Source organism: Aphelocoma coerulescens, assembly GCF_041296385.1.
Source record: "Aphelocoma coerulescens isolate FSJ_1873_10779 chromosome Z unlocalized genomic scaffold, UR_Acoe_1.0 ChrZ, whole genome shotgun sequence".
Taxonomy (NCBI): domain Eukaryota; kingdom Metazoa; phylum Chordata; class Aves; order Passeriformes; family Corvidae; genus Aphelocoma; species Aphelocoma coerulescens.
This window is the reverse complement of record NW_027184085.1, coordinates 33748247-33763231: the sequence shown is the minus strand read 5'-3', so window position 1 is coordinate 33763231 and position 14985 is coordinate 33748247. Positions and strand designations below refer to the sequence as shown.

Here is a 14985-nt window from a genome sequence, read left to right as displayed (position 1 = left end):
TTTATAAAATACAGAAGGGCACCTAGTTGTGAAGAAAAACATGACCATAATCTACATTCTTAGCCTGCCAAGGACTGTCAAAGGGTTGACACTGTCTCTAGTTACTGCATTCTGGCAGAGTATGTCACTGGGCTATGTGAGTCTCAGGTGTTTCTGTACTACAAATAATGGTGCTACTTACTAGTAAATAAATTCCTGCAACAGTCTAGAATTCCCAGCAGAGACGCCACTGACAAAGGGGGTTAATTAATTTTGTGGTAGCCATGGGTACGCTGAGTGGTTTACGCTTGAGAAGCCACATGACTGGGAAAAGAAACAAAGAGCTCTCAGATGGCCACAGTGTAATGAAGAGTGGAGTGCCTGTAAACGTTTGGTATGCATGCTAGCAGAGGTGTAATAAATATGTTCAAAGAAGTGAAAAATTCTGGTTTGTTCCATTTTTTCTGCTCTGCTGTCAGGGGAAGCTTAGGTTGGATATCAGGCAAAGGTTCGTCACCCCGAGGGTGGTTGGACATTGAAACAGGCTCCCCAGGAAAGTGATCACAGCACCAACCTGACAAGAGTTCAAGAAGCATTTGGACATCGCTCTCAAGCACATGGTGTGACTCTTGGGGATGGTGCTGTGAAGGACCAGGAGTTGGACTCGATGATCCTTGTGCGTCCCTCCCAACTCAGCATATTCTGTGCCTTAGTGAACCGGCCTTCCGCAAGATCAGTTGCACACGAGCTCCCTTCCCAAAGCCGCTCCCGAGCAGGGCTCTGCCCTGCCGCTGACCGCCGCTGGGGTCAGTATGTGTCCGGCCCCGCCCCGCGCCGGCGGTGACGCGCGGTGGCGGTGACGCCCCATAAATAGCGGGGCGAGGCCGGCGCTCCCCACTCAGCGGCGGCGGCGGCTCCCGTGCCCGCGACCCTGCCCCTGCTCCAGTCGGCGGCGGCTCCGGTTCCTCCTCTCAGGTGAGTACGGCCGGCCCAGTGCCCCGGCGCGGCCTTCGGCGGCCGCGGAAGGGCCGGGCGCCTGCCTGCCCTGCGGGGCTGACTCCGCAATATGGTGGAGCCTGGCGGCGAAGCGGGCGGGAGCTGCGGCCCGGTGTGCGGCACTGACCGCCGGGCCGCCCCCGCTGCCCCCGCCCCCGCGGGCCCTGCCGCCCGGCGTGTTTCGGTGGGCTGGCCGAGGTTCTCCCGGGACCAGAAAGTCCCGAGAGCCTCGTCGGTCCCCGGGAGCGGCGTTAGAATGCCCCATCCCGGAAGCGGCCCGTAGAGGCACTTGGGAAAGCGGGGCACCTTCCTGCCTTGGGTACCGCGGCGAGGCAGAACGGGCGCCGCGGCTGTTATTCGTGGCTCATCGCGCTGCTTTCTTTCACTTCTTTCCATAGCGAGGGGGAGAGTAGGAATGAGTCTGTGGAGAGTAGGAATGAGAGTCTGTGACGTAGCCTATGTGCTTTCTTCTTCAGAATCTCTTGCTGTCCCTGAAGTATGCTTGGACTTGGACTCCAGGCATCTCACTCACCTGCTCCAGACTTTTGCTAGGGCTGAACCAATTCAAGCGGTCTCTGAAACCGTGCAAGATTCTAGTTATCTTCCTTAAGAGCAGGAGTAGCTTCACAGGCTAGCTGCGCTGGTTTATTGACTAAAATTCAAATGTATGGCCTGTGTGGATGGATCTTATGAGACACACTACGAATATTGAATAATCCTTAAAGTGATGGCCCTTCTTCCTTCAGCGGCCAGATTCTGTGCCGTTAGCCTCTTCTCCTGTTCTGTAGGATGCTTTTCAGTTCACGGTGAAATTCAGTCGTACTCCAAGTGATCTGACTTGTAACACTGTGTGAGAAACATAGCGTGTTCCTATGGGTATTTAAATTCTTGTTAAATGAAAGGAAAACTTCCTTGTTACTGCTGTAACCCTTGTCTGTTACTTTTCTTGCTTGTGTGCTCCCTGTACAGTGGTTAATCTCATTACAGGCCTTACTTTATGGCATGTGTATATTAATATGTGCAAATATGCCTGCAAAATGTTAACAAGATGCCTTTGTTCTTGTTCCCTGTTATGTAATGGGAAAAAGTTTTACTTTACCTCAGACGGAATATTAACACGTTCCTTTTTTGCTGTCATACATATGAGACAGAAAACTGCTGTTGGCTCTTTGACAAACCCAGCAGAAGGCCTTGTAAACCACCATCCTTTTGATGACAGACTCTCAGTTTACCTTTTTGTTGCCTTCATTGATGCAGATTCTTCTAGAACTTAAGCATTATGTGAAACCATTAATGGAAAAAGTGCTTCTTGCAGATTTAGTTCAGTCTGTCAGTTCAGTCAGTGCATAGGACTGACAGTGTGCTTCAGTGTGTTCTCCTTATGTGGTACTGCAATACCCTGCTCCTTCTATAGGGTTCATGTGGGGAGAGCTGTTAGTATTTTCTCCATGGGAATACATGTTGGAATGCATGTTGAGTACTGTACATTTGTTGAATGACCAATGTTTTTGCAACTTGTTTCAGTGGGGAATGTGTAATAATTTAGTCTAAATTAGCATAAAGGAGATTTATTTTCTGCAGTTGGGAAATCCGATGTTCTCTGTGTTACAGGAATGCTAACTTTTTAGCAAGCAGAACAGAGTGAGCCTTAGGTGGGCTCCCTAGAAGATCTAATCTGATTAAAGCTATTGGTGGTGGGTTCTTTGTCTGGGTTGGACATCTTAAACTAGATTTTTAGTGACTTACAGGCTGGCTTTTGTTTGTGCTGGCTCAACAGGTAAGTCCAAGTATGTCTTAACTCTTCTAGAAAAATAAATGAATCCAGCATATGGTTGTTCATCAATGAACTGCTTTACTGTAAAGCCTGTCTCGTGCATGTGCTGTACCTGCATTGCCTAAACCAAGTTTTCAGTTTGTAAATTGTTAAAATAAAATCTAATTCTTTTATGCATGAATGTGAATATCCTGATCCCATTAAGTGGGGTGGATCACAAGAAGGTTGTTGGTTTCAAAGTTTGGTGCTTAGATGAAGCAGATATGATGCCATAACTCAGATACCCTTCTTTTACAGGCTGTGTAAGGTTCAAGACCTGAAAAAATGGCATTGGCAGCAATTGATCCACAGCAGGTATGTCTGAGTTAATCCCATAATTTCTTTATCTATGTCAGAAAAATAGGAGTCAACTAACGCCTTTCTCTTTTAAACAGAACATTGTATCGAGAGTTGCCAACCTTCCTTTGGTGAGCTCCACCTATGATATGGTATCCACAGCTTACATCACCACAAAGGATAACCATCCTTATCTGAAGTCAGTATGTGAGATAGCAGAGAAAGGAGTGAAGACAATTACATCGGTAGCCATGACAAGTGCTATGCCCATCATTCAGAAGCTGGAACCACAAAGTAAGGCAAAGATGAAGCTGTTGATAGCTTTAGTTCAACTGATTGTTTTACGTATCCAAATGCACATGTGGTTTAACATGGTCATGCTGGTCTGGAATGCTGTTTTGGGTTGCTGACTGAACCTGTTGCCTGGCTTGTTGCGTAACTGATTACAGATTGATAAGACTTAAAAAAAAAAAAAATCCAGAGTGAAAGCAGATTCCAGCTTTCATAATACTAAATTGATTGATGACTTGGTATGTGAGATGATTACACAGTCTCTTGCTCAACATCTTCCTCACCTTTCACCTGGTTTCAAATGCTACTGTTATATTTTCTTGCACTGAGAACTGGTTAAATTTGGAAGCTGTGTCACAAGGCTGTTGTAACCTGAAACCTGGTTTCAAAGAATGGCAGAGGGCCAGGTGTTTCAGCTTCTTCTACCGGTTGCTTGTAAATTATCAAATGAATTTTCTCTGCCTAAAAGTGAGGATTTTTTCTCTGGCACTGTAAATCTGCCTTGTTCTTTGGCTTTGCTGCCTCAAATCTCACTGAGAAGAGAAGGAAACTACTTTAAGGGTGTTGCATGAGTTCTTTTTCTGGAGGAAATTTCAGTATGAGTTGTTTTACTAGGGGAAAAAAGTAATTAAAACCAACTCTTGTAATTTCTTTTATAGTTGTAGTTGCCAACAACTATGCTTGTATAGGTCTAGACAAAATTGAAGAGAGACTGCCTATACTGAATCAACCCACTGACAAGGTAAGTTTATGTATTTATGTATGCTAAGCAGAAGAGCCATACACCCTTCTTTTCTATTATCACTAAAACCGCGGAGAGGCAGATTTCAAAAAGCTGTGCCTGAAGGATAGCTTGGAAGCAATGATAAAGTCAAAGGTGTATCTGTAGAACTGTTTGTTGCCTTTGGGAGACCATTAAGCTTTTTTAAATTATTATTTTAAATTGCCCACCACTTGACAACATCTTTCTATGAGTGCAGTTCACTGGTGGGTGTCTTTTAAAACCTGAGTTTTTGTCTCTTTCCTGGTCAGTGTGAAATGCCTGGATTACATTCACTGAAGTTTTTTGAGTTGAAGGCTGCATAGCAGTCATATTCTTTTTTTCCTCTTGTGCATATTTTTTCAGAGCAAAATTTCTCCTAGATAACCAATACTCATATGAACTTTAGCAGAAATTTATTATTTCCTGGATTATGTAGCTCTCACTAGTTAATATTTTTAGTAAATCCATGTATGTCTTATGGCAGGTTGTTGCCAATGCCAAGGATGCAGTTGTTGGAGCCAGAGAAGCTGTAACAACCACTGTGACCGGTGCCAAGGAAACTGTTGCTCACACGATCACTGGAGTTGTGGGCAAGACTAAAGAAGCAGTGCAAGACAGCGTAGAAATGACCAAGTCAGTTGTGAATGGCAGCATTAACACTGTCCTGGGAAGTCGTGTGGTGCAGATGGTGAGCAGTGGAGTGGACAGTGCTCTCACGAAATCCGAGACCCTTGTAGACCAGTATCTCCCACTTACAGAAGCAGAACTAGGTAAGTCCAATTCAAGGTTTGATTTTGTTGGAATGCTTATATTGGAGAGAAGCAAGCAATCATCCATTTATTGCTTACTCATAGTGGGAAAGGGGGCATGTGCTTTCCAAACTGCCTTTTGGTGGTTGTAATAGCAGCGTCTTCACAAGGAAGCAGAATGAAAGTAAGGATTTCTCTGTAAAGTGGTCTATCAGCCTACCCATGGTGCTAAAGGGCTACTCAACAAGCCCAGTATTCAGCTGTTGCTAGGCAGATAGAATTGTCTCAGACCTCTTAAGTTTTCCTGCAGTGATCAATTTGCTTCCTTTCTAAATACTTAGAGAAGGAAGCTGCAAGCGTTGAAGGTTTTGAAGTTGGAGTCCAAAAGCCAAGCTACTATGTTAGACTAGGATCCCTGTCTTCAAAGGTCCGCACACGTGCCTACCAACAAGCCTTAAACAAAGTTAGAGATGCTAAACAGAAAAGCCAGGAGACAATCTCTCAGCTCCACTGCACTGTTAGTCTGGTAAGTTTAAGCTTTCACTTGATATATAAAAAGCATGTGTTGGCATTGTTTTAGAGTGAAGAAAACAGCCAGAAGAGTCACAGGAAAACTGGGATTGCTCTCTGACTAAATGCATATTTTAAATACAAAACATTTGCTATTAAGAGATTTTCATCACAATTCAGGAGAGTTCTAAATCAGGCTAAGCTCTGAACTAATGAGCAATTGCTTGTAACTGCAAGCACTTCAGAAATAGAAGTGACATATTTATTCCTGTTTTGTAGTGCTGGTTTTGACACATACTGCATTCAGTGAAGAAAGTGTCATGCAATTTAGAAACACATCAGTCCTTTAAGTCCTTTTTATTAGTAAAATTTCAAATTCTTTTGGGTCTTGCTCTCTTGCTGCTTCTATCTGAGCATTTCTGGTACTTCAACAGTCTTATCCTAGCAACATACTTTTATGTACATGACAGACTGTACATAGAGTCATGGCCTTCTATACACTTTCAGTTCCTCCTGTAGGATGCCAGTGGGGGAGGGGGAAATAGTTGAGGCAGAGGGGAACACTACATAACATCTTAAAACTGCTTCCAGTTTTCAATTCTTTGAAGAGACTAAACACACTCTTATACTCCCCAAAGTTGTTTATATTGAATTAATGAAGTATGTTAAAAGGAGGTTATGAAACAGTCAAGGTAGAGTAGCCCTAAGAAACTGTTGGGACTCTTGGCTCTACTTCCTTATTTGGCTGTATTTCAGATCGAGTATGCCAGAAAGAACGTGAATAGTGCCAATAAGAAACTTCTTGGTGCTCAGGAAAAGCTTTATCAGTCCTGGGTAGAATGGAAGAAAAATACAGGCCAAAATGATGGTGATGATCTGCGTAGTGCTGAGGTAAATAGATGTAAATGTACACCAAAAATAAATGGATTGTATCCCATCAAGGTAATGGCAAACTAACAGTCCCTGAAGTGTGCAACAGACAAGCTTATGTGCAAATGTGGAATCTGGATGCTGAAGCTCAGGGCAGCTGACTTCTGAAAAGTAGGGGACCCAAACTCTTAAATGAGCCTACTTCCTGCAAACACTCTTCAAAGACCCATTCTGGTCTCTTGAGAATGCTCATCCTGTTTAGCATGTGAACCTGTGTTGGGATATCTGTATGTAGATTAGCTAGAAACCATTTATCTGATGTGTCCAGACCAGAAGTAATGATTTGTCAGCAGTCTTAGGCACAAGACTCACTGCATCCTACACGTAGCTTTTGGGAATGGTTAATTGATTTAAACATACTTACCTGCTGTGACTTGTTATCCAGAGTTGAAACAAGAATCTGCTTGACTGTTACTGGGTAGAAGCTATCAATGTTTCTTTTCACAAAGTACTTGAGCGTTGAAGAAATATCAAGTACTTTTATGACTTTGACTTAAAACTTGGTTCATTATCTGCTATAGCTTTGTTTCACTCACATCCCCCTTACTTTGTGTCTTTATGTATCTTGAACAACATAAAGCTGCTGCAGTCATAAAAAGATACTAATGTGACATTATGTTTCTTCATTCTAGCACATTGAGTCAAGAACTCTAGCTATTGCACGGAGCCTCACTCAGCAGCTTCAGACCACCTGCCTCACACTGGTCTCAAGCCTACAGGGGCTGCCACAGAATGTGCAGGATCAGGTTTACAGTGTTGGGTCAGTGGCAGGTGATGTCTACCAGAGCTTTCGGTCAGCATCCTCCTTCCAAGAATTTTCAGACAGCTTTATTGCAGCTAGCAAAGGACAGCTGAAGAAAATGAAGGAGTCTCTGGATGATGTGATGGATTATCTTGTTAACAACACACCGCTCAACTGGCTGGTAGGTCCCTTTTACCTACAACTGCCTGGCATTCAGCATGCTGAAAGCAAAGGTGAAGGGGAGGAAAGTCCCAGCCAGAAAAACAAACAGCCTGAACACACTACTGAATAAACTGCATAGCATGCACGTACTCTGCTGACTGACCAAACAAGTGGCCTTAGTAAGTGCCACTTTCAAAAATATCCATTTTCACAATTTTTTTGTGAAAAATCCATAAATACAGGAATAGGGGAATCTACAGGCCTGGACACTGTTACACATGGGCTGTATTGTCCTGTGTAGTTAAGCCACTCTTAAAAATTCAAATTAGACTCAAGTGCCTGAATATTGGCAGCTTACAGTTGTCAAGATGCCCTGTTTGTCTGTCAAGCACCTCACAGTGCTTCAATGGTATTAATACCACTAGTCTAAATGAAACCCACCTTTGATTTGTTGCTTAATCTTTACCAGAATGATATAAAGGCCTTACATACTATGAAATGCATTAAAAAGCTGTACAGTCTAGCTATGTACACTTAAATGCTATGTTTGCTGCAGATCACACATTTGATAATTATGAATCTGACTATCAGATTCTATTGCTACACAATTCATGACAAAGGTTCTGTGAGTGCAGAATGCCAAAGCTGAAAGTGGGGTTTCTGAATGAGTCAGCAGGAGTTAAATGCTATGACAGTGTTAACATTAACTGTGTAAACTTAACTATTGCATAACACAGTAACTTGACCACAGAATCATAGAGTATCTCAAGCTGGAACGGACCCATAAGCATCATCAAGTTCGACTCCTGCTGCTTGCAGGAGTACCTAAAAACTCAACCATATGACTAAGAGCATCATCTAGATGCTCCACGAACACTGTTCCAGTGACTGACCAAATAATTATCAACAGATTTTTTAATATGCAGTATAAAGGCAAGATTCATGCTGTTTGTACCCAGGTGCCTGCTGTTGTGTGTGTGTGTTTTTGTAGCCATCATTTTGTAACTCATTTTTGTATGTTAGTAATAAATGCTTTAGTAGCCAAAGCCTGTCTCCTTTGTTTTAAAACAATCTAACTTGCTCTTCTGTGACTCCCTCAGACTGGGTCCAGCAGAAAGCAAGGTTGACATTCAAATGAAGTAGATGTGCACTGAAAATGTTTGTGTATGTATTGATAGATAGATAAGATACTGCTGCAGCATTTCCTTCCTTTTGAATTTCTGTGTATCCATCCACTGAGTCTTAGCTTTACTTCTGCTTTTGTTGATCCTTGCTGTTGTCACCTTTAAAGATGACCTAAGCTGTGAGCTGCTGGATGTTCTAATATTGAAAAGAGACGGATATGGACAAAAGAACCCTCTCCTCCTTTCACAGTAGGTGTTGTGTGTCCATGACATGGCCATCTACCTGCTTTGTCTTCTGACTCCCTATAAGCAGTATTTACTTCTCAGCTGCATCACCAGTTTTAACTTTATTTATCCTCTTGAACTTGAGTGACAAATGTACATTAACACTCAACTACTTGGGTGGAGTTGTTCTCAGTGAATCCTGTGAACCCCTCCACTGGAAAAGAATTAGTCACTAAGAAATAAGCTTTCTTGGTTTAGAGCTGTCCAGGTAAGTTGTATCTTTTTTTCTGATGCATGCCCTATACTTCGGGTTGCAATCATCTAGTGTAGCAATGCCATCCACCATTTTCAAAGAGGTCACCAAATGCAGTTCTAAGAAAGCTTATCAAATAGTGACACATTGCTACACGGAACAATACCTCCACCTGGCATGATGTAGGCACTAAAGCAAATTACATGTCCAGCCTTCTAATGTGAGAGGGTTAGCTGTTAGGTCAGGGTTGGCCTAGAAGTGTGAGGAAGACTGTTTTAAGCGCAGTATTAAATAAAACTATAACAAAACAGGATTACAGATAAAGATTCTGAGACTCCCAGCTTTAAATACTCACTTTCTATAAGGGAGGTGTTTAACATGAAATTAACATGAGGTGGTGAGACTCCTTTTCAGCCAGGGCCTGAGTGAGTTAAGACTTTGGGAGACAGAGTGCTTCCAGGAATTAATTTCTTTTTACATTTAATTTAACTATTGCAAGGTCCAGCAAGAATATCCTTTTTATCTCCATTCATAATAATGCTTGAAGAGTGCATCCACTGTTGTAGATGTGCTCAGGAACCAAATAGAACTAATTAGGTGTGGGGGCACTGGGCTGTTCAAAGAAGGGAATTCCCATTTTTCTAGGTGTGTTTTAAAGTCTAACTGCTCTGGGACTGCATCCTGAGGTGATCAATCAAATAAGATATTTGAACTTTACAATGTCTTTTAAGGACTGAGAAATAAGCAGCATCATCTGGTATTAGTGCAGGAGCAGTGCATTGTGTCTGTTCTGTCTTGTGTTACTGGTTTTACCCTTGCATGGCTGTCCGGCTTTACTAAAGCTCAGCAAGCAGCTGAAGTAGAAAGCGAAGAAAACTTGTTACCAGCCTTGACCTTCAAAGCCCTTCTCCCTTACCATGATGCACTGTTGGGTGGCTTCTGTTGTAAAAGTTACTTCGGGCAGTTGACCTACATCTGCAAGCAGAGCAAGGCCTGGTTAAATGCCTTCCTAATGATTGGGCTCCTGTGTCATGCTGTTGTGATAGATCCTTGTTTTGTTGGAGCTGCCCACCCTCCAAGTGTTTTTAAGTTTCTATCCACACACACACAACCCCCCCATCAATCAGAATTAGGAACCCTTCGCCAGTAGAGGAGAGGACTGAATAACAGCAAATTGTTATGTTCCTGATTTATTATATAGAATATAATTCTCTGATTAGTATTATTAGACTCTGCTAATAAGGAGAGCACTGAATGTTTAAACTGATTTGCAACTGTACTTGCATGGTAATTTAGCATCTTATTGCAGGTAATTTAACATAGCATATTCCCACACTCCAGTCTAACTGCAGCTGTACAGACAGAACTTGGTATTTTTTTCTACTGCAGTTAGAGAGAGTGACTATCAATGTCCACTGGAGGCAAGAATGATGCCTTCCAAAGCCTTGGTTTTTTGCCACTTGTTTTTGACTGAAGCTGAGGTGCTTCCTCACAAAAAAAGAAGGGAAACCTGAGATACTGCCATCTTACCTGTTTAATTGCATGCATTAAAGAGCTCAGCTGCACTGCACGGAAGCTTGTTTCCTTAGTCCAAAATCATGTTTGAGGGGTATAGCTTGGGCTAGAAAGCTGTGAGGTTTCTCTGGAACCTTTTAAAAAAGGCAAGACCAGATGTGTTGAAAATTAGAGGAAGTAGATTCAACTATTTTCAGCAAGGCAGGTAAACTAAATGAAATGGGAGAATGTCAAAGGCTGCATAGTCACACAAAGCCTAGGATGGTAAAGGTTAGAATACTAACATAACCATCACTTGTAAGGTTATTTAGGGTTTACTTAGAATTCAGAAAATTACTTTTTCTCGTTTAGAGATCATGCAAAAATTTTTCATTCTAATTGACACATCCTCTTCCCAGGTGTATTTAACAGAGAACTATTATTGTGTCATTACTGATAATCGTTTTTTACAAAAGCTTGCAATATAAGCATTTGTAAATAGCTCCATATGGCATGCAAGTTTTGCAAACATATTTATAGCATTGGTCAAAGCCAAATTACAAGATTTGTATAAGGACTGGAGTTGTAGCTAGTTTGCCTCAATCTAAAGAAAGGTGTAAAGCTTTTGAAATTCAAAATTATATTCAATATTCAAGATTAATATTTTTGCAATAATCTTTTCCAGAATTCAACTTAGGGTAATATTTTTTAGCTAGTAAAATAGTTGAAAGGATTTGGGAACAACTGATGAATTATTTCTCATTATTTAAAAAAAGCAGTAAATACCACCAAAAAAAATTTTTTTAAACCATCTAATTAAGAAGAGGAAACAGAACCAAACTTATTTTTAAGCATGATTGGTTAGTAATTTGCGTGATCAGAGAGTCTTACATGTAGCATCTTGCTGGAGGTATTGTGCACAGTGTTTTGTTAAATTAATTTCATTTATTGCCAATTCATGGCAATTGTATTTCTTTTAGATAATACAGTCCCTGATGACTAGAAATAAGTGCTTGTTCTGAAAGTTCAGAAAACGAGAATGTTGTGTCAAAATTCTAGGGGCTCAGTTCTAAAAACTTAGCAAGAATAAAATGGATTAAAGTTGTTGGTATTGACATTAACATTTGTATATGAAGGCAGCAAAGTGCCAAAGTATTTTTTTTCACCGTTTTATGTACGGATGTTGCAAGTATTATATCTTTGTAACTGATTTACTGAATCATACAGAGAAATTGTATGAAGAAGAGTTATATCTGGCCCTACTCTTGTATTGCAAGAATTGGTAGGAAGTTGAAACAAAGCAGTGCGTCAACTGTGAAAAGTGATGTGGAAGCGAAGGTCCTGTGCAGAAGCAATCCCATAATACCAAGAGCTTTGCATTGTTTTAGTTAGACTGGTGCAAATGTCAGAATATGTGATTCTAATACAATTTACCATGGTGATTCATTCTGACATCCAGTCTGTTTTACTCATGCTGAGATACACTCCAATTTGAAGTTTTTCATGGCTAGCAAAATCTTATGTTAAAGGAGTTAGGTTCTTCTACTGCATGCATTAGGGAGATGAAGAAAGCAGAAGCTTAAATTTCAAGCAATTACTCTGTTGTCACTAAGAACAAAACAGATAAAACTAATAAAAGCCTCCTAAACATATGATAGAGAAAATTGTCTCTGGTCAGACACACTTACTGAACATGGTTGTGTCCTGGTCAGTGTAAATAAATTTTAACCATCCATTTGGGCACATTCTTAAAAACTGCGTATGGACTACTTAGTCGTGTTAGAATACCTGTATTTGTACTGCAGTATGAAATACAGGATTATGTGCTGATAATGGGAAAACTTGTTGCTGTTTCTAAGTGCAGTAATGAGAGTTTTAGGAAAACTGCCATAAGCAGAAAGATGCAAGATAATAGTTGCTGGTAGAAAGATGTGTTTCCCACATTCCTAGTGTCTTTTGTTTTTTTAGGAAACAAAAATTACTGATCTTGGTTTGATCAAGCTTAAGTTCTCAAAGTGGTCCAAGCATTTCATGGTATTCGCAGTAGTGCCTAGTTAGTCACATGCTGCTTAAGTTCTTCTAAAGATCAGTTTTAATTAATAACTAGTATCTCAAAGTTCCCCAGTGTCCAATGACTACCTACTCTGTAGGAAACTAAATTAACATGCAGTGCTTCCGTGCTGTCTACAACCTGGTAGCTGAAGCAGTAGTCTGTTTATTTGATATATTGTCTGCCCTTCTTACATGTCTTCATAGCAGACAAAGCATAGGTTTTCCTGCCTACTGTTTCATTAAAGTAAGTCATAAGGTGTTTTGCAGTTAGGGAATGGATTAAAAAATTAAGCTTAGTCCGTGCTGAGCTTAAGTTACAGAAATGCCTACAATTTGCTGTTGCTTTGAAAATGTGGAACCAAAGTCCTGTCAAAATTCAGCAGTAGTTATTTGCTGATACTGTGTCTGGCTCCAAGTATATCACATCACCAACATTAACCATAAATCAAACTACAGATGTGAGTATTTTTCACTTGTAGCAAAAAACTTTTGGTTATGAGCAATAACCTAATGCCTAATGATATCCCATTTTTCAGAATTGCCTACCTAAGTAATCTAAGTCCTACTAAGGGGACTTAAGGGTTGGGACTTAAGCTCGTAAGTGTCTTAGCCAACATTTTTAGAAGTCTGTAACATCCATGTATCCACTGATGTCTCTCTGGCAATTCCTGAAGCCATGTGCTGCTTAGCAGTGCAGAATGCTATACATGCAGCTAAAACAAAGGCCAAAGTGAAATGATAGTTCCAGGTATTTGTTTCCTCAGGAAAGGTTTGATGCTGTAGGCAGGCAGAGCAACACAGCAATGCATACCAATCTCCTAAGGACAGATTACTTTGTACAGGCCATTGCTTTTGTGAAAAGAAGGAAGGCAAAATTAGTTTAAAAACGTCCATTCTTTATTGTCCAGTCACCAGTTTCACTGAATTTTCTACTACGTTCAGCTCTTTTCGACCTCTACTATAAAACCCTGCCTTCTAAGCAAGTGATTTCCATCACGTGTAGTATTTGGTCTGTCTTAATGCTTCGTGTTTCCTATATGTCTGAGCAGATTTCACTCTGTAATCAGGATGCTGGGTCTGATTTCTAGAGGTGCTGAGCATCTCTGTGTCCTCAGTGAAGGAGTACTGCACAAATTTGTTCAGTTTTACTTTTAAATTGATTGAAATTTCATTCTTACACAGGTTCCAGATTTCACTATTACAGACCTATCTTCAGAGTCAGATGATGTTCCAGACATTTTGGATTTGGATGAAGAGGATCAACAGGACTTTTCACGCACAAATGGCCCTTACACTACAGGGCAAAGAGCTGAATAGAGAAGCATAAAAATGTCTTTTTGATACAATGTTCCTTTGCCATGTTTAATTTAGATTTCTCCTTTTTAAAATGAACCTGCCTAGTTTAGGGATTATGGGGATATTTTTTTTAAAAAGGAGTACTGTTTCACTTAGCTGCATCAAAAATCTGGGTTTTTCAATGTAAGGAATGCACGCTATGTTAATTGGTTAGCATGGGTATCAAGCTCCCATTCTACAAGCCAGGTATAGCCTAACCAGTGTATCCAATTAATCTGATCTTTGTCGATTATTTGTTCTCCTGGGGTAGCAGCCATGAGAACACCCCAGTGCTTTGCATAAAGGGCTGCCAACAAAAGGAGTTGATGAGGATTTGCCCACAAAATTTCCCCTTTCAGTCTACGTGAAAAGCAGTGCTGCATCTACCTCTTTGCTGCTGGGAGGGGTAAGAGACTTTATCTATCTCAGATTTCCTCAGGTTCTTTTGTTAGGCTCTGCACCTACAGAGCTTAGACGCTTAGAGCTTTCCTTTGGCAAGAGTGTTTTATGCACAAAAGGACTTCCTTTCTCTCCACATGCCTTCTGTGTGCAAATATTTTGGCCGACACTATGCTATCAATTGGGGCGCCTGAGACTAAAAGGAGGTAAATGCTTCAATATTAAAGTGTTCCGGGAATAAGGAAGCATTTTAAAAAGAAAGGGGAAGAGACTGTAAAAAGAAAGGAAAAAATAGAGGGTATAAAGACTTCGGACAAAAGAAAATTTGATAAAAAAAGAGGGGATTGAATGTAAGGACAGTTGTGGTGACAGTGATTTTAAAAAAAAAAGTTTAAATAAAATCTTAATCAGTTACATTGCTAAGGGCTGCTGAGTCCGCATTTGCTCGCACACAGTAACTTCTCTAGGAGTTGGAGAGAGTGGGAACAGAACTGGAGGCGGGTTTGTTAACATTTCTTTCCGAGGGCCAGGCTGAACTGCTGTCGCAGAGACGTCTCCGTGTCGTCGGTGTGACTGCAGCGGGGTCACGGGGAGCTGCGGCACAGCGCCGTTCTGCCCCGGCCGCGGGGGCACCTCTGCGCCCTCATCCTGGGACACCTGCCGCTGTGAGGGCCTGGAAGTCTGGTCACTGAAATGCCTTGGAATAAAAGTTTGAACCGCACAGCCTGCTTGCCGGTGCAAATTTTTCTTGTTTGGTTTGTTTTTTGGTTTGGTTTATCCCGCCCCCCCCCGCCCGTGTTAAATTCTGCAATCCGATTACAACCCTACTTAAATAGAAGGGCTGGAAGCAGACCGGCGCCTGGACTACGCT

At 41.4% G+C, this 14985-nt stretch overlaps 1 protein-coding gene across 1 annotated transcript; it reads left to right on the top strand.

Annotated features, from left to right (window-relative positions):
* The first annotated feature begins 854 nt into the window (after positions 1–854).
* PLIN2 (perilipin 2) lies at positions 855–14856 on the top strand. Its single transcript, XM_069002523.1, has 9 exons — positions 855–954; positions 3047–3103; positions 3184–3379; positions 4036–4118; positions 4624–4909; positions 5230–5414; positions 6155–6289; positions 6961–7251; positions 13563–14856. The coding sequence occupies exons 2-9, from the start codon at positions 3074–3076 to the stop codon at positions 13695–13697; spliced, it is 1341 nt and encodes a 446-aa protein (XP_068858624.1). The 5' UTR covers positions 855–954; positions 3047–3073; the 3' UTR covers positions 13698–14856.
* The last annotated feature ends 129 nt before the right edge of the window (positions 14857–14985 follow it).

Excerpts from the sequence above, each read along its gene's own strand:
- PLIN2 (XM_069002523.1), top strand. The coding sequence starts at position 3,074 with ATGGCATTGGCAGCAATTGATCCACAGCAG. Across the intron at positions 3,104-3,183 it reads CAGCAATTGATCCACAGCAG|AACATTGTATCGAGAGTTGC; the intron begins GTATGTCTGAGT and ends TCTTTTAAACAG. Across the intron at positions 5,415-6,154 it reads TCCACTGCACTGTTAGTCTG|ATCGAGTATGCCAGAAAGAA; the intron begins GTAAGTTTAAGC and ends GCTGTATTTCAG.